A 26,995-nucleotide genomic window follows, 5' to 3' on the forward strand; every position below is an offset into this window, starting at 1 on the left:
ATTTTATAAATACTTTTTTTTTTAATATATATAAATTCATAAAAACCAATCTTTAGCGTAACTATTTTTGTCACAACTTTTGAGGACTTTGTTTTTCCGAAAAATCGATAAATGCTTTTTGAAAACATGCAATAATAACAATCCCCCAGATATTGCTTGGAAATTCATTTTCTTCAAAATTTTGTTATTTTCGAACTGGGAAATCAGCAATCTCTTTTTTAATAAAGGCATCTCTTTATGGTGGACTGAACCTACATCCCACAGCCGGATCATTTCCATTAGACAGGCAAAATTGGGTCCTAAATAAGGAGACATTGACACTTTTTTGCAGACACTTTTCTTCATTGTGGCATTCCTCATGCAGTACCAAAACAGAGAAGCAATCCAACCATGTGACTGCACAGGGAACAGATAAGAGGTGGATGAGATCCATATGCTATAAGGAAATAGGTAATGAAGAGTGGACTGACACGTTCCTCATGAATTATATAAATACACTTCCAAAATCATGAGAAATGCATGCAGTGTTCATCCTTCCAGAATAAAGTCCTTATCCAAGACAACAACAAAATACAATAGGTGTGAAGACAAATTAATTTTCCTCACAACACCACACTTCCTTCACGGAATGAAAACAGACAATGTAAGAGAAGTGAAGTAAGAAATGCTCTATGTCATTCTCCATCTACGCAGGTTTGTATGTTGGTCCATGAGAAACGCTGCATTTTCAATCTAAATTTAAACAGAATAACATTGATGGAGCACCAAATACTAAAAGACAACAACTAGTAAGCCCCAAAACGTACACAATTAGTATATGAACCATGTGCATCACCATGAAGGACCTTGATATGAAATTTGGATTGTGCATGCACCCCGACCGTAGTCAGATGCCTACACTGGAGTCATATCATTAACAGGTGTGTTGGCTCTGGGCAGAGCTGAGCACGTCGATTTTTGCTTTTGCACTGTCTAGAGCAGATTCGTGAAATCTGGAATTGCTCTGAATTATTGAATGATCTGCGCACAGTACAGCTAGGGGGAACTGAGAGGGGCAATCGCTGCCCACTGTTTCCAGCTTGTGCTATCTGCAGTTCATGGCTTAGAGAAATTCTATGTTGTATGTATGTGCTTTAGACAGTACAACAGAAACAATTGATGGACGGGATGCTGGACAATGCAAACATTCACCCCGAGTCACAAGGATCTGGGTTTAATCCATCATTCTTTTGCTCACCACACCAACCTAGTTTGGCTGATGAGGGATAAAACCCCAAAAATGGTCCTAGGATGCTTGTTTCCTGTCCAGGGAGGACCTGGCTTGGCAGTTTGGGCTGGACTGTTCCCATTGGGTGCAGGGTCAAGACTGATTTGCATATGGCGGGGTCCAAACCTGAATGGCATGGTGAGCAAAAAAACGATGGATTTAGGCCCAGATCTCTCTACTGGGATGAATGTATGACATTGTTCTGCTTTCTGTCCATGAATTGTTCTTTTTGCATTTGTCACCCCGAGTGGGACGGGTATGCCCAGATGTGGGTCCTGTGCTCTTCATGCCACTGGAGTCAAGCTATCCTGGCTGATGAGGGGTGAAACCCCAAAACCGGTCCTAGGATGCTTGTTTCCAGTCCAGGGGGGACCTGGCCTGGCAGTTCGGACTGGTCTGTTCTCATTGGGCGCAGGGTCAAGACTGATTTGCATATGGCTGGGTCCAAACTGGAATGGCATGGTGAGCAAATAAACGATGGATTTAGGCCCAGATCTCAGGACTGGGGGGAATGTATGACATTGTTCTTTTCACATTAGACAGTACAACAGCATAAAAACAAGTAAATGGTTCTGCACTCAGTCAACACAACTGCATTTTATTTAAAAAAAAGATTAAGGTTTTTGCATAGTACATCATTGAGTGCATTGTCACATCAGAGAATGGTAGCCTTTATATAGGACAATCAGTCCTCAGTGTTCTCACATCGCATGCAGAAATGTAGACTCATATTGATTCAACAAGTAGAGAGAGAATAAGGTAAAAGAAAACAGAACAACAACAACTTTGAAGCCTGGTCCCGTCAAACACAACTGCTCGTGATAAGGCCCCTGGTGTTCTTTAGGCGCATCAGCATAAATTTACATCTCCATTCTTCACTCGAGAGGGGCCTACTTTCGATAGAGGATTTCGTCAGCTGGTCTTTTCATATAAGAATTGTTCAATATAAATGTCAATCTTTTCAGGGTGTTTTGTTCCTTTTTATGATGCTTTTATCCTTTGTCCCATTTGAATCTATTATTTATATTTCTGAGCAGACATCTTGGTGCTTGGTTGTCCCTTTTGAATATGAATGAAATATGATTGGTATATGCTTTTGAAATATCAAAAATGAATGCCCTATTCTAGCACAGGAAGAAAAGGACATCACGTGGTAAAGGCAAGTGCTAGAAACTACAGAAAGCAACTGCAACTTATTTCGGAAACTCTCTCCTAGCACATCCTAGACCAAGGCTTCTGATCCACTGTTTCTAAGAAATCTAAAAACCCACCTCTTATGGCTTTACCTAGAATGGAAATGTATTTATGTTTTTCGAAAGTAGCGCCTGTATTCTCTATCTTATCTCTCAGATGTTACAATAGTACAGATCTGTTGTTCAATGTAAAGCACCTTAATACATTCTGAGTGCTGGAGCGCCGTAAACAACCATTAAAAAAAGTAAAAGTACAAAAACAGGCTCCAAGAGCTATGTTTTTTTTCTGACCATGCTGCTGCCTTTTTGAACCATAAGACCTACATTCAAGCCGGGTTAAGAGTCCTTGCCCCTAATGCACGTCATTGAGGCCAGGGTACCGTGGGCTGAGTGACGCCAGGCTTCAACAGATCTCAGTGGAACTGGCATCCCTGACTCTGGTGAGAGTGAACCAGTGCAGCGGGCTGAGAAGCCTTCACAGTGTGTGGAGAAGCTGGTGTTCCATCCACTGAGAAGTTAATTGTCAGTCAATATATAACAGATGAGCCATGCTGCTATAAGAGCTGCATAGCACCTAGAAGCCATTCGCAGTTCACCATGTGGCACACCATAACTATTGTCCTCACTGGTCCTTCATTGGGAGAAGGGAAAGGTTCGCATATTCACTCACAGATCTAGTCTATGTCAACGTTTTAGTAAATGTTCAAGGTTATCACCCCTATGATCCGCCAGTCAACCCTTGTATTTTGATCTATTCGAGTACTTACTTGCTGACAGCAGGTAAGTACTCAGTAGTACTTGTTTATGCTAATTTAATTGACTGCAGATCACTGTTTATTTTCATGTTGTACTTTCATGTGTGCCGTACAGATTTCTTTAAAAATGGATCAATAGGGAGCGTTCTTTAGTATTAATAGAAGTGTGTGAGTGCGTGCCTGCGTGTATGTGTGTGTGTGTGTGTGTGTGTGTGTGTGTGTGCGTGCCGGTGTGTATGTGTGTGTGTGTGTGTGTGTGTGTGTGTGTCTGTGTGCTCCCGTCCCTGTGCCTGTGTCCCTGGCAATGTTATATTTTGACGTATTTCATTTTTCGCGACCGCGGATTTCTGAGGCGCTCCTGCATTTTTTGAAGGAACAGCTATTATATAGAGAAGAGGGGACAGATTTACGGCGAATCCTGTCTTTGCATTGTAAAATACAGTAGTGGAACGGGGACAGCGAGTGCCGCGATAAAGCACAGATCCGCGGAGCCTTATTTTGGTTATTCAAATTCCGGGCTCCAGGCTCATTATGCGCACATTTCTCGCCGTTGGTTAATTGGATTTCCTCCATAACCCCACCAAGGTTCCGCATTCCAGTTCAAGCAGAAGGAAAGGCACTGCGAGGCAGCCATTACACGAAGACTTACGGTTCGTGTCCTTCTTCAAGGGAGCAGTTAAATGAAGTGCTGTCTGTGCTTTATGGCTCGGAGAAACTCGAAAATTATTGTTTTAAGACAGTTCCTTGCCCTTCATCACCTCAAACGAGGGGCAGACAAGAGCCGGAGTTTAGAAGCTATTCTTTTCATTTTTTTAGATGCCTATTGAAGCAAAGTTGAGCTCAGTAAAATACAAATGTACGCAGAATGTAGAAAACGGCTTTAAATATGTCGGTGCTGCTGTGGTACAGGATAAGCGCGCATTAATTACCAACGTTAAGCGTGGAAGGGGCCAGGGCGCACGAGAGCTGAACCACACGTGGAACATGTCTCAGGGCAGACAGGACAAAACAGGCTCCCTAGTGGCTCATTTAAGAGGAGGAGTCACATTTGTTTACCATTGAAAAGCCAGTGAACTTTCTGTCTCAGTGGGTGGGTGCTTTTGTAATTAAGGACCATACGTTGAGAGAGACGAAGCTGTATTGTGGCTTTTATTTTATTGAAAGGTTTCCAGCTTCAGCACTGATGTTGCTTATTTTCTTCTAAAGTCTTACATCAGCGTTTACCTTATTTATATTACCATCAAGCAAATATCTTCTATTATCACCAAACATAGTTCAACCAATACAATAAAGCTCTTCTAACAGCAGCGGACATTCTAGAACATTGCAGTCTGTTTCCAGCTGTGTGTGCATCTCAAGTGTCAATCACTGTCAGTGGCTCCCAGAGACCACGCTGAGTCAGTGTCAGCAGCATGGCGATGCGAGCAGCAATGCCACAGTTCGCCACTGTCTATGTTGACATATCTCACTGGAGTACCAGTCCTCCCGCCAACCGCAGATATAAATGTTCCCTTGAACATGCTTTAAGTTTCATACCACATCCTGGGAAAAGTTTCCCACAACCAACAGGTAATATACATTAACTCAGTAACAGGCCTTGCGCATAGTAGAGATAACAATTCTTTCTACAGCAAGTAATAATAAGTAGAATTTCAATATTAATAATGATTTGAAATGGTAAGCAATGCCAGTTGTTACGTTGCTACATATAATAGTCAGGTATTGCACTCTGAAAACTAACAGCAGTGTTAATGACCCAAAAAACGAAGCTTTCTGCGAGGCACCCCATGTGCACCAGAGAGCAGCACCCTCTTACCTCATGATGGCCGAATATGGTTGCAATGTGAAGCGCGGTCAGAGCTCCATACCCAACTTGTTGAATGTCTGCCCCTCCATGTAGCAAGGCTGTCAGCAGCTCTGCATTGTCCTACAATACAGATCGTGCCATGTCACCGTTGTCATACGATACTTCGAATGATACAAATATAAACCAAAACAAATAATACATTGAAATAAAGTTCTTTCCCTCATACATTGTAAGGCTATTGTAAGTCACAGTGCAATTCCAGGTATTTGCTTTTTTTCGAGATGTTGTGTTTCTGTGGTCTATTTCATGCCATAGGTCTATGAAGGAACGACAGGGACTGGGTGACTCGTCATATATCCTCCCTTCAATAATATATAAAACTAAGAACGTGACTTTCCGTATGATTTCTTACATAGAAAGAAAAATCAATAGTGAGAACTTGATCACAGTGATTCTCATGTCTAGTCCCAAGCACTATCCTTGTCAGGATGCACAGACCCTCATCCACCGGGGTGACATGCTTCATCATCAGGTCACGGTCCTTGCTGGGTGAGCGGTGCACTACTCAACAAGCCCTCAATGGGGGCTCTTCGATGGACAGCTTTCTTTTAGCATACTCAGGTCCACATAGGCTGTTGATGCGTGTCCTTGTTCCTCAGGAGTGGGAAAGTAGTAGTAGATTGAGGATTGCTTTTTAGTGATAATAAAATTGCCTATGGATAACCTAAATAACTCTTTTTTAAAATGCTGAGCGTTATTCATGACAAGATTAAAAGATGGGGAGGACCCCATGCATTTTAGTTTTCCATGAGTCCGCTATGTGTTCAACATGTTTCAAACCTTTTTTTGCCCAGAGGTGGTGAGTAGCCTTTCTTCAGGGCCATCTAAATAAACCGTAATCCACTCTGTAGGAACACTGCCTTGGATTATTATTATATGTCACAACAGGTGAGTAGTATAACCACTATTCAAAATTAAAATTCTATCATTTGTCTCTAGACCAAGAACTTATGTTTTTACAATATTTTAGCCTAGAAGACAAAAGCAACAACAATAAAGCAAACAGTCATAGAAACAACATAGCTACCGTTTTGAATTGGACTCACTTAAATTGGCCATTGCCTGGGCTTAGCACAATCTGTCAAAAAGGTGAAATATAAACGTTTATTTCAAGCCTCTTGTGATCCCTGCAATGATCACAACTAAAACCATAATAATGTGTCCACTTTAGAATGGATCTGGGAATAAATTGGACGGTACTGAGGGATTCTTACTCTAAACGTAGTCGTTAGGGGCCAATGGGATGTGGAGACTTAACACCCTTCAGTTCACTGATCTGAGTGAGCAATGAGCGGTCTGCCTGAACGTTTGACTTTGACTCGGTTCAGGGCGATCGAATTGCGGCGATTGGTGCTTTATGCTTTTAGGCACTATGGGCCTCATGTAGGTAAATAAATTTTACCGGTTCTTAAATACCGAGCCGTACCGAATCGGTAAATTAGAATCGGTAAGTTATATGTAGGTAAAAATTCGGTAACAGTTACCGATTCGGTAACATTCGGTAAATACGAATCGGAATTCACCGATTCGGTAAATACCGAGGTGATAATTACCGAATCGGAAAATACCGAGGTGGTATCTACCGATTCGGAAAATACCGAGGTGGTATCTACCGAATCGGAAAATACCGAATCGGTATGTACGGATTCGGTAAATAACATCACATGACTTGACGAAACAGCTAATCCTGTGCAACGACAGCCCACCCAACCAGGAACTGCCCACACCCAGGCAGGTGTACACAATTAGCCGACGTGGCCACACCCAGGCAGGTGTACATAATTAGCCGACCCTGGAGAGGCTTGGAGTGCAGAGGAGAGGCAGGGAGCAGTTGCATGTGCGAGCGGGAAACGAACAGCATGTCCAGCCAGAGAACACAGAAAGACGGAGGGGAAAGGAGGAGGAAGCTCAAATTCAGCCCCAAGGAACTCCAGGTGCTGGTGGAGGAGGTGGTGAAGCAGCACCAGAAGCTGTTTGGGAGGCAATCCCTGCAAGTGCCTGAGGCCGAAAAGCGCAACATATGGCTGGCCATCCAGGCGCAGGTCAATGCTGTGGGAGTGACCCACAGGGACATTGAGGTCCTCAAAAAGCGCTGGTATGACCTGAGGATTGTGACCAAGAGGAAGATGGGCGACATCCAGAAGGAGGCCAGCCAGACCGGAGGTGGAACCAACAGGGCACCTGCCCTCACCGAACTGGAGGAGCTGGTGGCGGCCACAATCGAGCAAGAGAGCGTCGTGGGTCTTGGGGACGCCGACAGCTCTGCCAGAGCCGCAACACACCAAGGTAAGACGAAAGCACAGCAATGTAGCCTCCCCTACCCCTATCCCACATCCCCCATTGTGAAACGAGAATCACACTGCAGTCCACACGTGTCAGTGCAGACAGGCAATGCATTCCGGGAGATGTAGTCAGGGCAACACTAACCATGACGTAAATGTCACAGGGCAACAAGGCATGTCACGCACTCGAGGCACAAGGAGACAGAGGACAGATTGGAATGTGAAATGATTTATTGTGACGCTTGCAATGCAGCCCTTCGGGGACACTGAGCCAATGTTGTTTTTCTGTCCACAGATGTGACATCATGCAGTACAGGGCATGCTGCAGGGGAGACGGCACACCGGCCACAAAAATCACCTCTAGCCAGCACGAGTTCAGACCAGGGAGCAGGCCCACTGGCAGCCGAACCACCAACACAGCCAGCCTCGCCGCACACAGAGCCAGCATCACCTCACCGAGAGCCAGCATCACCACAACCACAGCCAGCATCGCCACTCATGTTCGAATCACCGGCCACATCTCCGCTTGCAGGTGTGAGAATGAGGAGGCGTCCAGCAGCCAGGCTACGAGCCTTCGACACCTCGTCAGACGACAGCATGGGCCCAGAAGACCGCACCGGGCACCAGGAAGGGAGCCATCCCACTGTGCCCCACACCTCACAGGCAGCACAGACGGGAGCAAGAGGGCGCCGCAGGTCGCGTGTCCAGAGTCCACCAGCACCCACTGACGGCCATGGTGTCTTCTTGGGGCTCGAGGGCCAAATGTTGAAGCAACAGCGCCTGCAATCAAAGGCAGTTATGTCAGTCCAGAGGCACATGCGGGTGATGAAGACAAGCTTAGTCAACATGGACACAAACATTGGCGGCATGGCTGCGGGCATTCGGGACATGTCCCAGTCAATCCAGCAGTTGTGCAGCAAATTAGATGCTGACATCGAAGCACGGCGCCGGGAACGCCAGAGAAGGGACACTACCAGCAGGGCACTCAACCGTCTGGCAACTGCGACTTCCCTACTTTGCCGGCGCTCTGTGACGATGCAGGAGGGCCTAACACAGTGCTGCAGCGACCTGTCTCGGGGGATGGTGCAGGTGACAAGTGCACTAGGGGTGCTATTGACTAGTCAGGCGTCGACAACTGCTGCAGGGGATGCTGCGGAGAGCATCGACACCAGCAGCAGCATCACACCCCCCGTCCCCGAAGCACGCAGGAGCAGCAGGCGGCTTGGGGTTGGCTCTAGTGAGGATGCACAGGCCGTGCAATCCACCACTGCAGCGCGTATGCGCAAACATTGATGTGGCCCTGCTTAGCCACTTCCCATTGGGTGACGTAACCCTGGACATACTCCTTGTATAGATGGTATATTGCCAGATTGGCCTGTTCATGTGTTCATGGCGTGGTGCCACATTAAACTACGTCATGACTTCTCACAACTCGCTGTGTCCCCTCACTTACTCAGAAATAGTTGCATGTGATCTCTGCCCGTCTCTCTCTCCCATCGATTGCAGTTGGCACTCTAGCTGCGCTGCCCTCTGGCTGGCCTGACTCATCCTCGTTGTCCTCAAAATATGTTAGTTCCACATCTGTACCTTTTTTCGTGGCAAGGTTGTGCAGCATTGCACAAGTGGCAATAATCTTGCAGCAGGTGATGGGTTTGTACTGGCGTGCGCCTCCGCTCTTGTGGAGGCAGCGGAACCTGCTCTTCAGTAGTCCAAACGTGCGCTCCACCACATTGCGTGTTGTTTTGTGGGCCACGTTGTATCGTCTCTCACTCTGGGTTGCTGGGTGTAGGTAGGGAGTGAGGATGAATGAACGGCATGCATATGCACTGTCGCCTGGATGAGTAAACGGGAACCATCAGTTACATGCCTCTATACACTCTGATTTGCAGGTTTCAAGGGGCGTCACTGTTACTTACCCAGCAGGTATCCCTCTCCGAATTCGCCGGCACTCAGTCGTGTGTAGATCCCACTATTCTGGAAGATGTAAGAGTCGTGGGTGCTCCCAGGAAACTTTGCAACAATATCTGTGATGATGTTCCCTGCATCACAGATCACCTGCACATTGATGGAGTGGGTGGACTTCCTGTTCCTGTAGATGTGCTCTGTATCAGCTGGTGGACAGATTGGGATGTGTGTACCATCAATACAGCCGATGACATGGGGGAACTGTGCCATGTGATAAAAGTCTGTTTTGGTTTTCTGCAGTGCAGCCTGTGTGTTTGGGAAGCTTATGTAGTGGTGCATTCTCTGCATCATGGCATCCAGGAACTTCCTGAAGAAACGGGACAGGCAACTCTGGGATACACCACCCACCGCAGCTATCACCACCTGATAACTGCCGGATGCCAGTAGATGTAGGCTGCAGAGCACCTGCACATGTGGTGGTATGGCGTGCGCCCTTCTTGTTGGCTGGTCCAGGAGTGGGTGCAGGTCCCTTATCAGGTCCATGATGGTTTCGGGGTGTAGCCTGTACCTCTCATGTATCTCTGCATCAGTCAGCTGTAATAGTGTGATGCGCTGTCTGTAGATTTGTTCCTCCCGTCGCCACACCCTCAGTCCTGCTGCCTGTAGACGTAGGCGCCTTGCAATGACGTACATGGCGGCCATGTTGTCCACGCTGTTGCATTTTGGGATTGCTTATGTGCATTGTTGATGGTTACCACCTGCTTTCAATCCGTGTTAATTACCGACTCTTATTTACCGATTTTCCTGGATTTCTTAATTACCGACTGCTCCTACATGTCATTTTAAATTTTTACCACTTCATATTTACCACTTCATATTTACCGATTCGTTAATTATGTATTCGGTAAATATGAATCGGTATTTTAGAATTCGGTAACTATGAATCGGTATTTACCGCCTCATATTTACCGAAAAGTGGTTTTTGGACTCCTACATCTCACTTGTCTGAATACCGGTCGGTAACGGCATATTTACCGAAAATCGGCCGTTACCGACCGGTATTTCGCTACCTACATGAGGCCCTAAATTCTTTAAAACTCATAACTTCAGCACTACTGATTGGAATTATGTCGTTTTTGTCTTTTTGTATTTATTAAATTAAGCTCTATTTTCTAACCTATTGTAGGATGTTTTTCTGTGGTGTTTTCTCTGTTTTACTGTATGAAGTGTTGCACAAATACTTTACACATTGCCTCTAAGATGAGCCTGATTGCTCTTTGCTAAGTTACCAGGGAGTTGAGCACAGGTTAACTTGAGGTTTGCTATTGCCTTACCCTGACTAGGATTGTGGTTGCTGCTGCTAGACTAGGGCTCACACCCCAGACAACCTGTAACCCAATTTGTAACATTTACAGTGTTCAGAATTCTCTAGTTTTGATTGATAATCTTTTTAGATCATTCAAAAATAGTATACACCTGATGTATGCTAGTCTTTCTTGTTTGGCCTTGAAGTTTATTTCTAGCAAAGCTTTTCATTATTATTTCATGTAATATTGCTTTAATTTCTTCAAAGGTGCACAGTTGATCATAGAGGAGGGCCATCAACTAGTTGATTGTTGTAATGGTCTTTAGGTTTCTGATAAGTTCTAGTTGTTATTAGAACATCGTTGATGGTGATCTCTAGATCGAGGAATATATTATTTTCATTAGAAACCATGGACATGTGTCTGGGAAATGGGTCTAGGTGATTGATCCGTGCTGCAATTTTAAGGATGGTTTATTTGTCTCCTTGCAAATATTACCAGGACGTCCTCAATATAACTTGACCAAAGAGTCATCTGATATTTATCAGCATTGTTCTCTGAATAAATGGATTGCGCATGTATAAACATGCCTAGCTGTGAGAGAGGGTACCCCCATACAAATACCTTGGGTTTGTAGGTAGAGGGTGTTTTCCAAGCAAAAAAAATCTTCTTTAATGCCAGTGACATGCAAGCCATTACAAAGCTGATTTGCATCATGTAATTTAATTCTGTACTTCTTGGGAGTTCTTCGATGGCTATTGACGTGTCCTCCGGGGGCGGTTATTCTGTAGATAGCCTCTACATCAATCTATCAATCAGTGCTTGTTGAGCGCGGTTACTCACCCTTGAGGGTCTTGAGGCACTGGGAGGAGGTTGGGGTAGCAGATCCAACTGGGCGCTGTAGTTCATTTAAGGAGCTTGAGATCCTTCCTGAATTGTGTCAGGGATGGGGAGAGCCTGAGGTGGAGAGGCATGGTGTTCCAGGATTTGGCAGCGAGAAAGGAGATGGATCTTCCTCTGGTCCTTGTCTTGCAGATCCAAAGTATGGTGACAAGGGCCAGTTGGGTGGAGCGGAGGTGTCTGGCAGGTGCGTGGAATGAGAGGCGGTGGCTCAGGTATGCTAGTTCAGTGTCATGGAGGGCTTTGTAGGCATGTGTAAGGAGCTTGGAGGTCACTCGTTTGTTGACTGGGAGCCGGTGGAGTTCTTGTAGGTGTTTAGAGATGTGGCAGCAGGGGGGAGGTTGAGGACCAGTCTGGCTGTGGTGTTCTGCACTTTCTGAAGTTTTCTGAGAATTTTCTGGGTGGTGCCTGCGTATAGTGCGCTGCCGTAGTCAAGTCTGCTGCTGATGAGTGCATAGATGAGCGTCTTCCTGGCCTCAAAGGAGATCCATCTGAAGGTCTTCTGAAACAGACGAAGAGTGTGGAAGCATGCGTGGTCAGTGGGAAGGGGGAGTTCCTAGCTCAGCGGGCCACCAGGAGTCTTCCCAAGTAGAGGAGTTGGGACCCAGGATGAGGATTTCGTTCTTGTCTGAGTTGAGCTTGAGGCAGCTGTTTCCCATCCAGGTGGTGACAGCCTTCATCTTGATGTAAAAGTTGTTTCTGGTGATGGTGGGCTTGTTGGTGAGGTATAGAATCAGCTGAGTGTCATTAGCGTAGGAAACAACGTTGAGTCTGTCGTTCCTGACCATGGCTGCGAGCGGAGCTAAGTAGATGTTGAAAAGCGTGGGGCTCTGAAGCACTCCGCAGCTGATCAATATGGGTTCCGAGAAGAATGGGGGAAGTCTGACTCACTGTGTCCTATTGCTGAGGAAGGAACGGATATCGTCCAGGGCTTTGTCGTGGATGCCGGTGTCATGGAGTGTCGTGATAAGGGTGCAATGAGAGAGGGGGTCGAAGGTGGCCAAGAGGTCGAGGAGGATGAGGGCTGATGTTTCTCACAGGTCGAGGAGGGAGCGAATGTCATCAGTGGCAGAGAGGAGTGCGGGCTCGGTGCTGTGGTTGGTTTGGAAGCCAGATTGAGGGTTCAGGACATAGTTGGCTTTGATGAACTTGGAGAGTTGGGCATTGATGGCCTTATCGATGGCCTTGGCTGGGATGGGGAGCAGGGAGAAAGGTCTGAAGTTCATGAGGTCTGTCGGGTCGGCAGACGGTTTCTTCAGCAGGGGGTTGATCTCGGTGTATTTCCTGTCGTCAGGGACAGTGGCGGTCACGATCGGCAGTTGATGGTGCAACATAGTTCTTCGGCAATGGTGGTGGTGGCTCTGTGGAAAATGTGGAGGGGGCAGAGATCCAAGGGGGCTCCCGAGTTAATGCTCTTCATGGTCTTGAGAATGTCGTCTGTGGTGAGTGGGGTCCAGTTGAGCAGGATTTGTTGATGGGTGTCGTTGTCTCGTGAGGTAGTGGCAGGAGTGATGGGCGGGTCTTGGGTGTTGAAGCTGTCATGCTGTCACGCTTGATCTTGTGGTGAAAGTTAGTGCCGTGTTTGTTGCAGAGGTGTTGGGCGGATGGGACCTCTGTGGTCTTGCTGTGGGGTTTGGTGAACTCCTTGACAATGGTAAATAGTCCTTTGCTGTTCTGTGCGTTGGCTTTGATTCTGACTCTAAGTGGCATTTTCTTTGTGGTTTTGAAGAGGGTGTGGTGTAGAGAGGTGGCGGCTTTGAAGACTGCATGAGTGTCCGGGGTTTTGTTGTTCCTCCATTTCTTCTCGAGTCGTCTACAGGTGTGTCTGGACTCATGGAGGGCGGGAGTGAATCAGCTGGCTTTCTTGGAGTATTGCTTGCAGGGTGCTATCTTGAGGGGCACCAGCACATCGGAGCAGTTGGAGATCCATTGGTGGAGGTTGCATGTTGAGGTATTGGTGTCTGTGGATGTTAGCGGTATGATAATGTGAGGGAGGCGGTGAGATGTTCTTCAGTGACCTTGCTCCAATTGCGGGGGGGCGGTGTGCATTGGTTTGCGGTGGGTTTGGTGAAGGTAAAGTGAACACAGTGTTGGTCAGGCCAGAGAAGTTTGGAGGTGTGGCTGTAGGTGATGTTTACACTGGTGGAGAAGACAAGGTTGAGCATGTGTGCTGCTGCATGGTTCAGAAAGGTGACTAGATATTTGAGTCTGATGTTGACAAGGTTATACAGAAGGGATGCAGTGTTCGGGTCATTGGGGTTGTCCAGGTGGAAGTTGAAGTCACTGAGTTGGATGTAAACAGTGGATGCGAGGGACTGGGGTGCAATGAAGTCGATGATGATGTCGTTGAAGGCTCTACATACGACGTTCCCGCAGAGGGTAGTGTTGGGGTTGGTCTGGCCCTGGAAGTGGGGATGTTCCTTGGCTACTGTGGGGTCATCCAAGTGGGTGGTCAGCTGGCAGGAGTTGTTATGAACGATGGTGATGCCTCCTCCGGGTTAGTTGGTGTGAACCTTACGGTGATCTTGTATCCATCGGGAAGGAGATGTCAGGGGAGACAGATTCAAGGAGTTCCCAGATTTATGTGGTATGTTTGTGGAGGGAGGACGTGTTGAGGATGATGCAGCTGAGCGGGTCAGGTGGCGGTCGGTCGGCCACCGAATGCAGCTGCAGTTTTGGTAGGAGGAAGATGCTTGTGTGTCCTTCGGCGATGCGAGTGGCTCATCAAGGTGTTCAGACTACAAGCTCATCCAATGGTTGGCATTCCTGCAGGAAGCACAGAGCATATGTGCCAATGGTAATTGTGGAAATGAGTGATATGTGCAGGATGTAGGTTTTTAGAAAGATATGGAGATACAAAAGGGCATTAATGTCTAACAGAGGGAGAGACTGCAGAAGAAATTGGTGTGAAGAGGGAAACACATGTCTGAGACTCTCCGAAGGCCACTACTTCTTCCACTATTTAGTAATTTATTTCACACATGTGGTATGACATATGCAGATGGAAGCTTTTAGAAAGATGTGAGGAGAAAAAGGATGTAAGTATCTAACATAAATTGCAGAGGGAAGTGGTGCAAATGGAAGAATGGGAGTGATTGAGACACCCTGAAGTTAACTACCCCTTCCAAAGACCTTGGTAATTTTTAATTCACTGTCTCATATTTTCAGAACTTAAACATTTTTAATAATTATTATTAACAACAAAGCCACTGCTGTTACTGATTTATCTTAAACAGCTAACAACCATCAACAAAGCCTATAGTCCTGGCTTGTCTTAGACATATGTCAGATGTTTTATATAGCTGAATGCAATAACAAAAAGCTCAGAGAGACCCCAAAATACTAGCTGGATGACATGCTGTGGAAAGTATGGAATTCTAGTTAACATGACACATAGTTTAAGCCGCACCCTTAATTTCATAGGCCACTTCTCCTGGAAAGAATGCCCTGTTACAATTCTTAGACAACATTACTTTTTCATCTCACTTAAACCCGTGGTGATACCAACGCCAAAGGTCTACAATAGGAAGTGCAAGAAAAGATGCAACAAAAGGAACATTATAGCTAGGCAGGCAAAGCTGCGTATTCAGTCGGTAACAATGCCTGGTCTTCTTTTCAGCTTCAAATGAAGTGCCGCTCCCTAGTTCCTGCCGCCCCATTACTGCCATAGAGCCTTATATCACGAAATGTCTCTAGCTCTCAGACCTGTATGGAGAGAATGAGTGCGCATGTGCATAGAAGCAGGGCATGCTATACAAGTTAATGAGATACATCACAGCATCCACATCCGTTATCCTTTTACTTACAGGAATCTTGAATGTTCAGCTTTACTTGAATGACACGCTCTTGTTTTGGATGGACAATTTAATTAATGTTAAGGAATTCAGGAATGAGCTATTTATATAAAATACTTGGGACCTCCCTGGTATTTCATTGAGGCGTAATAAATGTTACTCCTTCATAGAAACTAGGTTCATGTGTTTGTAGGTGCACAGGTGCCAGTTTCATACGCCACAACATTAGGTGGTGCATATGAATACATCAAGGTCCATATTACCAGTGGTCCAGAGGATTGGGCACTATTGATCATATCCGCCAAAATCCAACCCTGCAGGGGTCAGAATTTATCGGGTGCAATAAACAGCACCTATTACAAGTTTTTCTCCAACAATGGGAATCACATGCAGTATGCCATATAATTCTGAGCCCCTGCACAGTGGTCAGTTGGCCTACCTTTAACCAGGCCTCATTCTGCAGCACCTGAGAACTGCGATTAGGGTGCACATGGTAGTCTGCATTTCCCTGCGCGATGTTCACCAGGTGAAATTTGTGTGGAAAAAATCACCACATTCTAAGAACTGCATTTCGCAATAGGGTAGGAATAATGCATTTTTCTGAATTTTCCAGCAGTTTGAGGTGCGTAACTCAGCATGGAGTGGTAATCATACCAGGTAAATATCACACCCCACGGTATCACCATTTCCCAGGTGTGGTGTTACCAGAGCAAAGTTATGTAGGCCTCATAATGAATGCCATTGTAATTACATCTGTTTAAGAATGGCCAGGAACAGAACATGACGAATGCCTTATCGAATTGCAATCTCTTGTAAAACTAAGCAATGTGTGCTAGACTTGCACAATTTTCTCTCCATTGAAGTGGTGAGAAGAGTTCACCTGACAGCACTCTTCACAAATGAACATTAAAAACAGTCTGAACAAAGATGACAAAAAAATGTTAACCTCAAAAGTTTATACAGATAAATGGGGCCACAGACATCATGTTGACTGGAAATGCTGGAACGTCTCCATACAATTGATGGCTCTAAAATGTTATACTGGTTAGTACAAGCCCTTTGGAATGTTTTCCAAAGACCTGCTAGAACAGGGGTCTTCCTTCCAGTTGACAGCACAGAAATTAGGCAATGTGTCAAGCTGAGCGGCTAGAAATAATTGTCATAAACTGTCAGAGGCATGCAGGGGCTTCTCTGCGCCTTTGACAGCCTAGGAATCAGTGCTTTAATCTAGCCCTGTAGACAGAATTCTTTACAGTGCTTGTCAGAATCAGAAAGGGGCTTTTCCTGCAACAGATACTGCAAGAATTGGGCAACCAATCAAGCGGTATTGCAAACATTCATGTTTGTGTACTGGCACAAGGAGGAAGGGGTTTCTTTGGACAGTTGGCTGTATTTGGATAGACGTATTGCTGAATCTACACTAAAATGAATTAAATATAATGGTGTCTCCGAGTTGTAGATTATCTTTGCTTTTCTGTGCAATTGCCAATGTAGAGGATCATGAACTGTGGGTTCCTAGTAAATTGTTTGCTGAGGTGGTTTGATCGTTGTTAGACCTGGCATCTTTGGCGTGGTTACCCCTGACTTTTTGCCTCTACCTCCTGTGTTTTTTGATGCTATGCTGGATTTCGTTTTTGCTGGTTTAGATGCTTTGGGCACTTTGCCACTGCTGATCAGTGTCAAAGTGCAAGTGCTTCCTTGGTAAATTGTTATATTGATTGGTTATCCATGATTGGTATATTTGTGTCACCTGTTAGCCCCTAGTAAAGTGCACTGCGTGTGCCAGGGCTGGTGATTCAAATGCTACTAGTGGGCTGCAGCACTGATTGTGCCACCCACAGGAGTAGCGCTAAAATGATGTTTTAGGCCTGCTTGCAGTGCCTATGTGCAGTCCAGGACTGCCATGTCGACCTGGCCAGTGCACCCACTGACTTATCCTTCCCTTTCTGTACATGTCAGGCATCCCTATGGTGGCCCTAGGTACCCCCCTGGGCTAGGGTGCACTGTATCTGAAAGGTAGGGCATGTACTGAGGTGTGTAACATGCTCTGGTAGTGAATTACAGCCATTTTCGTTTTTCACTGCTGAGAGGCTATCTTGCCCATAGGATAGAATGGGGAAGGCTGTTTACATGCCTATCTTCCCATAAGGGCAAGATAGAAAATCCAAGTTTGGTATCTCTGTGTTCAGAATTTAATTATACATCTTTTTAGCAAGATGGTTTTTAAATTCACTGTGTGAGAATAGCACTTTTTAGAAAGTAGCTATTCTCCTGTTTAACCTTCCTGTGTGCCTGTGTGCTGGTTGGCTGACTGGTGTCATGTGATGGGCTAGGTGGCTCCAGGAGCCTGGATGAGTCAGCAGCAGGGTGAATAGGGAGATCTGCTTTAGATGGGTGGGAGGAGTAGTCCCTGGGTTTGAATAGGGCTGCCCCTGCCAAACACAATGCTGGCTCCACCCCCTGCTGGCCAGGCTGAGGACTCTGCCTCTGCTGGCACAAAGAAGGCTCCACCTCCTGCTGAGCGTCTAACGACCCTGCCCCTCACTCTGAAAGGAACCAGGTGCTCCAGAGCAGAGCACACCCAGGAACCGGTTTGAGCAGGGGAATCCCCCCACTGGAACAAAGAGAGACAAAGACTTGGAGGGGTATAAGAAGAGGACCCCAGACACCTAAACTTTAGATCACTTTGGAACTAAGAAGAAACCTCTGCCAAGGAGAAAGCTGAAAAGGACTGAAGAGGAGAAGACTGCCTGCTTGCTGTTTTGCTTTGCTGCCAAGGAGAGGGGAAGGACTTTGCTGTGTCCCCTTCTTTTGATTCTGATCTCCAAGGGCCTGAGAAGAGCTGGCTCCCTGTTAAGAAGTCCCAGGAACAAAAGGACTTCACCACCAGCTCCCCTGGAACTCTGCTGAAGGAGTTCTGACCTGCCTTGGAGTGCTTGCCCAGTCTTGGGGCCTCAGGAGGTCGTTTTGCTGTGTTTTGGTAGCTGGGAAGCAGAAGCGTGAAAAGAGTAACTGGTACCCAACGCATCATCCGATTGCGTGTCGCAAGAACGAGAGTGCGAGGAAAATTTCATCGCGGCACCATCGCAACACGCAGGGTCCCCGCATCGCCGAGTGCGTCGAGCATCGTCCCGAAGCGTGAAGATTCCTGACATTGCGAGGGTCGTCGCACAACCAGTTTGCGAGCCGCACCACTGCCGGTGCGTGAAAGTCTCCAGTCATCGTGTGCGTCGACGCAGAGTCCCGTTCCGTGGCGCATCGAGAGTTGCAGCGCCGGAAGTCAACGCTGCGCCGCGCATCGTGCCACATCGAAGCGTGTCGCATCAAACCTGTGCGTGAAGCTTCCCCCTAAGAAACCTACGCAACGAAAGCCAAAGTCATCGCATCCTCCCCCTACAGATCGGAGCCGGCGCATCCACCTCTGCTGCGTGAAGCAGGGCTGCTGCAAAGCCTCCCCAGGATCTCAGGAGTATCGCATCGCCTTTGCCATCTTCCTTGTTATAGCTTTTGGGAACCTTATCGCAACTACAGGTACTGTTGGGCACGAAAGTGTCGCATTTTGTGCATTGAGAGTCGCATTGTGCAAGACACTGACTTTTACATCCTGGAGTACTTTCTGCAAACTCTTGAACTATCTTTAAAGTAACCTTTTTGAATTATATGTTGGTTTGTCTGTAGTATTTGGTCTTGTGAAGTTTTTAGTAAAGATACATTATTTTTCTAAAACTGGTGTGGAGTAAATCTGTGGTGTTTTCACTGTGTTACTGTGAGTTTTGGTACAAATACTTTACACATTGCCTTTGATAGCCTAGACTGCTCAGGCCAAGCTACCTAGAGGGTGAGCAGGGGTTATCTTAACAGTGTATCCCCCTTTCCCTGACTAGAAGCAAGGGTCCCTACTTGGACAGTGGTACCTACCCTGCCAACTAGAGACCCCCAGATCTAACAATCGTGATTAGCTTTGCCTCTGGCATTGGAAGTACATGAGTGGATTTGTTGATTAAATCATGATTCCCGAAGCCAACTTACGGAAGAGTCCTATTCAGAGAATGTCAATGAAATCAAGGTCAGGGTAGACAATGACGACTAAGTGCTTTCACTTTAAATGGCCCTTTAATGCTATGTAGCTCTATCATAGTAATTGAAAGACCTGCTTGGCATTGCTTCATCAACACGTAAAGTGGTGTGGTGTCAGGGCCTTACCTTAACTAATCCTTTAATGTATCAGAAGAGAATACTTAGAATTTTTGGTAACATAAGCAGAGCTGGACTGGCATGTCAGGACAGTGGCAGTGCTTAAATTGAGCCTGTGTTTTCCGCTGCTTGACACCAGCACTTAATTGTTAACACCGGGTCTATTGACCGTACACCACATGGTGGCACTGTCTGTTTAATTTTGAGATGACCACAACTGTGTTTAATATATCAAATCGCATTGAAAATAAATAATACCACCCTCTAATGCCATTATTATAGCTTTGTGAGGCCTGAAATAGTCTGAATAGTCGCACTTATCTGAGTGTGATGGTTAGGCGTTATGTTGGTACTGTCATCGGCCGTGCTGGCAGGGGCAAATTGTGGTGCAGGGTGCAGTGGCCTTCCAAGAAGAGCCCTGGCACTTGCTTCTTTAATAAGTAAGCACTGGAGAGCGGGAAAACCCGATTACAGCCCTGGCACTCAATCAGTGTGTCTTGGGCCATAATTAACCTAACACCAACGAAACAACACTGCTGTCATTCCAAGGACACTTAGATGGATCAGTAAGCAAAAGTAGAGAATGTATGTCATGCGCTGTGGTATCAGGCACTTTCTAAATAACAATTATTGCTGAAACTGTCACACACACACCACTGAGCATATCTGTATATGCAAACATGCATTGCTCACTTTATCCCACTGATGGCCCTGATGCAAAAGGGTCAAAAAAGAGAGAGCAAAAGGAGAGGACATACGCCCATGAAGGCGATGCAGTAGAAGGAAGCAGCGCCTGCCTTCTACCTGTGTGTCCTAGATTCAATGGAAAGAATGATGCCTGAAGAGCCAGACTATCATGGCAACCAGCGCTGCCTTTGCTGCAAGGCTCTCTGGGCGAAGAGTAGGATGGAAGGAGGAGGTAGGAACATGCTGGAAATGGACTGGCACCTTCAACTCTGGGCCAATGCATCTTTTAGTTTAAGTTTACGCATAAAGCAAACGTTTACAAAAATAGCCTTTAGTGGATGGGCAGTGTGGAGACCATCATGACAATGGGGGAATAAATACTTGTCAGAGCGGCGCTGGTAAATGGTATGAAACACTGAAGGACAGGGGTCCCTGATATATGGAGCAGCAGGGTTGGAAGGCCCCTAATCAAGAGGAACCTCAGACTGTAAAGCTATCCTTTTCAGGATCGCACCTTTTGTTGCACCAGTCATCTTCTCCTCCATTAGGTTCGAGAGGTTTGCTCCTTGGCTGCACCCAAGTAAGATGACTACTAACCTTCATAGAAATATTCCCTAATTGTTTGTGTTTGAGATGCTCTAGTTCATCATCTGCATGAACTTGTAATATTTCTTTTGCAATATTGATCCTCGTCACTAAAACGCATATTCTCACAGCAAATGCTTTACCTAGAGTAGTAGCGCATCTGTTGTTAGGGTTACCCTCACCTTTTCACGGACATTAATTTAAAGCATGATAGTTGCACGACGGGTACTGTATGCTGCCCACAGAAGATAACAAGGGCAGCCCTCCCCACTTCCTCTCCCTGATATTTCATTTTTTCAAATGCTGCCTGGAGGGAATTTACATCGTTTAGCTAGAACAAATCCATGAACAGTGTCCCTACTGAGATGCACACTGCCTCTCTAATGCATTCTGGGAAAAAGCCTTCCAAGAGAACTCGTTAAGTAAGGAAATACTGCCCCACCCTGATTGGTTGGAATGTGGGGAATGCAGTGGTTCTTAGTGGCTGTGGACCATGGCCCACCTGCCTGAAAATGCGCATACATCCTGGTGTCTCACTCCAGCTTGTTGAACCTCCCAGAGGCCATCCTTCGTGACCTCTGCTGCTGTTGTTGCCTCCATTAAGGGACATTGACTGCTGTCCTTCTTTCTTCCTTCTGGGCACAAGCCTGAAGGTGCTGCCCTGCCCTATCTGGGTGATAAATCACACCCAGTATGGTGACACAGGAATATGAAACCCTCTGTACCTCTTAGCAGAGACCATCGAGTGCACGCCAAGAAACCACACATGCGGGTGAATTTAATGGCGATGCATCTTAGTGAAGAGACTCCCTCATTGCACCACATCTGCTACCTTTCTCATTTGCCCTGGCTTATTTGCCTTATCTTATCTGCTAGACAGACGTGTGTGATCTAAAGCAAGTTCCTGGTGTGCACTTGCACCCACTGTTGTTGGTCAAACTGCAGACTTCTCCTTCCATCTTCAAGCTCGCCCCAATTCTGAGTGAGGAACTAATCAACCAGAGCATCACAGTTAAAATAGGTTTACAGACATTGTTTAACCATTCGGAAGTTATGTTTATTGCAGAGTATCATGTTGTTTTTTACTTTCAGGATTGTGTTGAGGTTTCACGATTATGCAGTGGTTGGAAACAGTATAGTCTTATTGCCAGGGCCCACGTTTTACCGCGGTATAGCATTGTGTTACTGTTTTAATGTGGATTGTGCTTGTGTACTTTCTACTATTGTGATTCCATTTGCACTGTAAATATATTTATATATTTTGCTAAATTAATAAAGAGTTGCACACTCCCACACCTGGCTGCATTGTCACGTCGTTATTGCTGGTGTAATAATTGTGAGCAGCACTGAACCTCAACTCACCTTAAACCACTTCTGTTGAGCTAGGACTGCTCGGTCCATCTGTATCTATTGAGTGAGTCATCACATCCTGAGCACTGAGCGTCCTAATGGAGAAGGCCAGAGCATCTTTGACCTGCAAGCTACAGTGATCCTACTGTATATTCGGGTTCTAATAAGTGAGCCAGGAAAGGCCCGAGAGGAGCCCAAACTGACGGCCATAGATCAAATCAAACTGAACTTTACCTTACGAGAATGAAAACGTCATTGCCAATGGGAGTGTAGAACAGGTGATCGGTCCTAAAGTCAGCATAATCCCACCCAGTGCTCGAACTAGTTGTCATTTATTCTTCCCGAGTACATGTAACCCAAACATTTTGGCATATGCCCAGCCAATAACATTCCCTATGGTTCTTAAATTGATTATTCCTGATAGATAGTTATGCTCCCTACCACTGTTGTGTGAGGAGACATTCAAATTAATGTGAGTTGTACCTGGGTGCATGAAATTTAATAAAATCTTTAAATAGACGTTATATACTGAAAAAGAAGACTACTGGCTCGTTACCTATGCTTGATGTTTTGGCAGTAGCATTACAGCGAGAGACCTTCAGAGAAACCATCAACTCAGAATGATTTAATCAGGATTTTAGAGGACCGCGCTAATCTACTTTGTTTTGATTTAGCTGTAACTCCTCCCAGAAGCTGTGCATTTTGTTTCTGATTTATTTTTAATTGAAACATTCCAATAAGTAATAAGTACATATATTGAGACTAAATGATTCTACTAAATATACAGAAACATGCATTCCTCAATAAAAGAATATGAGTGTCACATTAAAACTCCGCATAACATATACAGATTTTCAAATACAGATGTAATAATCCTCTTGCATTTATATTCATCTCACACACTGTGCATCATTTTAACTATCATTCAGCTTTTCTTAATATATCTTGAATGTGTCCATTGTTCCACTAACATTCAGACATTCTATTTTGAAAGGCACTCCAATAATGCAAAGCAATATTGTACATTGACTTCCTACTTTGATGGAAGTGGAATTTCACCTTCATATGGAAGGAGATGGAAATTACCCTGGTCAAATTCCCACCTAATTATTGGTATTCCCATCAGTTATGAAGAAATTGCATGCAGTGTTAGTCACAAATTGTAGATTACTTGAATTCCCACTAGAACCTCTTTAAAATGTTATACTAATACTACAAGGTCTCCTCTGCTGGAATCTCTACTGCTCAACATTTTGGATGGAGAAAAAAGAAATGTTTTGGATCCTGGAGATGCAAGACATTTAAACAACCAAACATCTCTAATTACCATCACGATTGTTGGAGCGGTTAGCAAAGACACAACTCCAGAGCTATGAAGACAAGCACAAGAGGGATTCTACCCATAATAGCATCTGCACAAAGCTTAGAATCAGTCCTTGTGTTGAGAATTACCTGAGGTTCAAGATGGGCGACAGAAGTATCAGAACTCCAATATTGATACACTTGCTTGCCACCTTCTACACTTCCAACCATATCATGCATTTATAATGTCTTAACTAAGCCAGTCTAAAATATTTTGCAGTTGAATGGCCAGGAAAGAGAATGCTGGATGCAACTTAAAAAATTTGAAAAATAATCCAAATAAAAATGAGATGTTTACATGTGGGCAGACTCAAAGGTATGGATTTGTTGTTGTCCTCCATGGATGTGTCTCGTCACCTGTGCCAACAGAGATAAATCTGTGACTCATAGTGGACACAAATGGCTCGTTGATGTAGAAAAAGAAAGCTGCTCTACTTTGGGTCCTCTCTTTGAAATTCCACCCACTGAAGATGCTTCCCTAGTTCTTAAACATTCTGAATCTCAAGATTGTTTATCTCAATGTGGTTTGAGGTCTGAATAGACACTTTTAACAATGTCATTCAGCTCCAGTGCAGTCCCTGATAACATGGGACTGAAGTGAAATTGCAAACAGTCATCAGTCTAACAATGGGAAGTGTTAAATATTAATAACCACTACTCTATGAATTGCTTTAAGAGCACCCGATCACACCCATGTGATGGGTCATGTGGTTAAGAAAACAGAGACGTTTTAAAGCATGTGCAAAGTGACTAGTTGTCCAGGGCCCCCCCTGGTAAAGTGAATGAGATAGCCAATATGTTTGCCATTATAACATTGCTCATAAAAGCTGCATTCTTTTTATTTTGACAGCTGAGCATGCTTAACAGAAACGTAGGACTAGATTTACTAATGGTTTGCCCCAGGGCAAAGTCATGCGAGGGATGCAAAGTAGCACAAACAGCGTCAAGGAAATTTACTTTCTAAAGCACAAAGGGACAGATTTTCAAAGAAGTGATGCAATGCAGAGCAGCAATCAAAGTTGATGAACTGTGGTACGTCATCCAGAACGGCAAGTGATGTATTTATATCATGCCTTATCTTGTTATGTTCCCCCTCTTACTCCACTTTCCTTTGCCCTTCCCCTGCCAGCATCTTGTAATTCCAACATTCCAATGGCCGTTGGAATGTTGGCTCTGTAACTGTCGGAGTTGGTGAAGAGCTGAGGTCTCTGTGGAGCTGTTGTGGTTTTATCTTGAATTAAAGGGCAGCAGCATATTGGAGTTTTGTACTTTTTAAGATACCCAACAGATCCGAACCAGTCTTGACAGTAGGGGAGAGATATAGATGTGCAGGGATAGGTCAGAAATTTCCCGAAATTTTTTCGGAAGAACTAGGTTATCTAAGGAATTATCAGCAAAAGATCAAGGTGGAAGCCAACAAAGTCAGACCTATACCGCATTTAATGCATAAACCTCTTATAGAGAAATTAAACAAATTGGTGATGCTGGGCATTATTGAACTAATTGAGAGCTCGTTATGGTTGGCTCCGATTGTCGTCACCCAGAAGTCAGGGGGAAGGGGCTTGCAGCTCAGCGTGGTCTTGAGAGACCTTAACGCCAACATTTGGGTGGACAGGATTCACCTTCCCCATATAAATGAGATGATTAGTAGGATTGGTGATGCTGAACGTTTTAGTGTCATTGACTTTTCCTCTGTATACCATCAAATTGTGCTGCATTCTTAATCTAGATCTTTGACATCCTTCATTACACCTTTTGGGGCCTTTAGGTTTTGCAGGATGCTGTCTTGCCTTGCGTCGGCAGCAACAGTTTTCCAAAGAGAAATGCAAATGGTCCTGGAAGGGATTCAATATATTCTTTGCTTCCAGGATGATATTCTTATTTATGGGTTTTCAGATAAACAACACAATTCCACTTTAACAGAGGTATTGTCGGCACTCAAGATGGCAGAATTAACTATCAGGAAAGTGTAAATTTGGTGTGGATTCTGTTGACTATCTAGGCCATACTATTTCGAAACATGGCGTTAAACCTAAATTTGATCTTGTTAAGGCCGTAAGGGAAGCACCTCCCCCTTGTAAATAAAGAGGAACTTAAATTGTTTTTTGGATTGGTGGAATACATGTCCAAATATGTAAAACATTTTGCTGACCTAACAGTACCCTTGAGAGCTTTATTACAAAAGGGAGTTCCATTTCAATGGGATTTGGATTGCAAGAGTTCCTTCGAGGTCACCAAGAAAGCTAATATTGAGGCACCGTTTCTAGGGAACTTTGATACTAGCAGGAAGACCATTTTGACTACTGATGCAAGTCGTAATGGTTTAGGTGCATCATTGTCTCAAATAGTGGATGGAAATGAAAAGATTGTAGCATTCCCTTCAAGAACCCTTAAGGATGCAGAGCATAACTATTCCACTGTTGAGCAGGAGGCTTTCGCATGTTGTTGGGCCATTGACCATTTGAAGTTGTTTTGTGGGGTTTACCTTCTACTCTTCGTACAGACCATAAACCCCTGGTGTACATCTTTCCAACCAAAGGGAGAGAGAGTACTACTCCTCGCATTGCTAAGAGGCTCATTGATATGGAAGGATATAACTTTGAGGTTGAGTATGTACCGGGTAACAAAAATCTGGTTGCAGATTGACTTTCTAGGTTGCTGTGCGAAGGGGAAGATGGCATTGACAGAAATGTTGCAGATCTGGTGGGATTAGTGGAGGTCCCGGGTATCTCAAAAGAAGAATGGGATGAGTGCATTGATAAAGACCAATCTCTTAGACAAGTAAAGGAGAAAATTGTCAAGGGTTGGCCTGTTACACCTGGTAATTTGGATGAGGAGTTAAAAGATTTCTGTGCACTACACCATGAATTAAGCATTGTTAAGTATCAGGTTAAGAGAGGTGAGAGACTACAAGCCCCCAAAGAGTTATGGAACAGGATAACAGAGCTAGCTCACGAAGTCCATCTGTGGAAGAGTCTTACCAAAATCCAAAGTCAGAGCCACATACCGGTTCCCTAGGATGGAACTGATTGTGGAAGCTAAAGTTAATGATTGCTTAATATGTGCCATGAGTGATAAAAACAAAATCTACTTGTCCCACTTATATTGTTTGTTCTGTATTTCTTAAGATTTACTTTAATTGCATATTAAATTCCTGTCCGGCTGGACAGAAGAATATAGTACTGACTGAGTCTATATTTATTAATTTGTTTCTGATTGTTGTCTAGGGACCATTGTCTTTAGTAACATTTAAACTTACCCAAGGTCCCTGACCATGTAATTTGGGTCCCCTTGTCTTGTATATAGCAAGCTTAACTTAGCGGCATTGTGTAAAGTATTTGTGCAACGCTTCAAACAATAAAACAGTGAAAACACCACACTAAAGATCCCAAACCAAGTTAGAAATGTAGTGCAGAATGTAATAAATAAAACAAGACCAGAAGAACAAAAATCCAATTAGTAGAACCAGAGTTATGAATTTATAAAGATTAAAGTGAAAAATAGCACCTAAAAGCACAAAGTACCAATCGTGGTTATCTGGTCCCGCTGT

The 26,995-nt window shown here is 44.9% G+C and overlaps 1 protein-coding gene across 1 annotated transcript in view; it reads right to left on the reverse strand.

Annotated features, from left to right (window-relative positions):
* TNNI3K (TNNI3 interacting kinase) overlaps window positions 1-26,995 on the reverse strand; it is a 2,902,528-nt gene that overhangs the window by 2,601,192 nt on the left and 274,341 nt on the right. Inside the window, exon 5 of the mRNA XM_085600138.1 lies at window positions 5,032-5,142. Within this exon, the coding sequence (XP_085456264.1) occupies window positions 5,032-5,142 (111 nt within the window). The remainder of the gene's footprint in view (window positions 1-5,031; window positions 5,143-26,995) is intronic.

The sequence above is a fragment of the Triturus cristatus genome, chromosome 4_2, assembly GCF_964204655.1.
Source record: "Triturus cristatus chromosome 4_2, aTriCri1.1, whole genome shotgun sequence".
In the NCBI taxonomy this organism is placed as follows: Eukaryota; Metazoa; Chordata; class Amphibia; order Caudata; family Salamandridae; genus Triturus; species Triturus cristatus.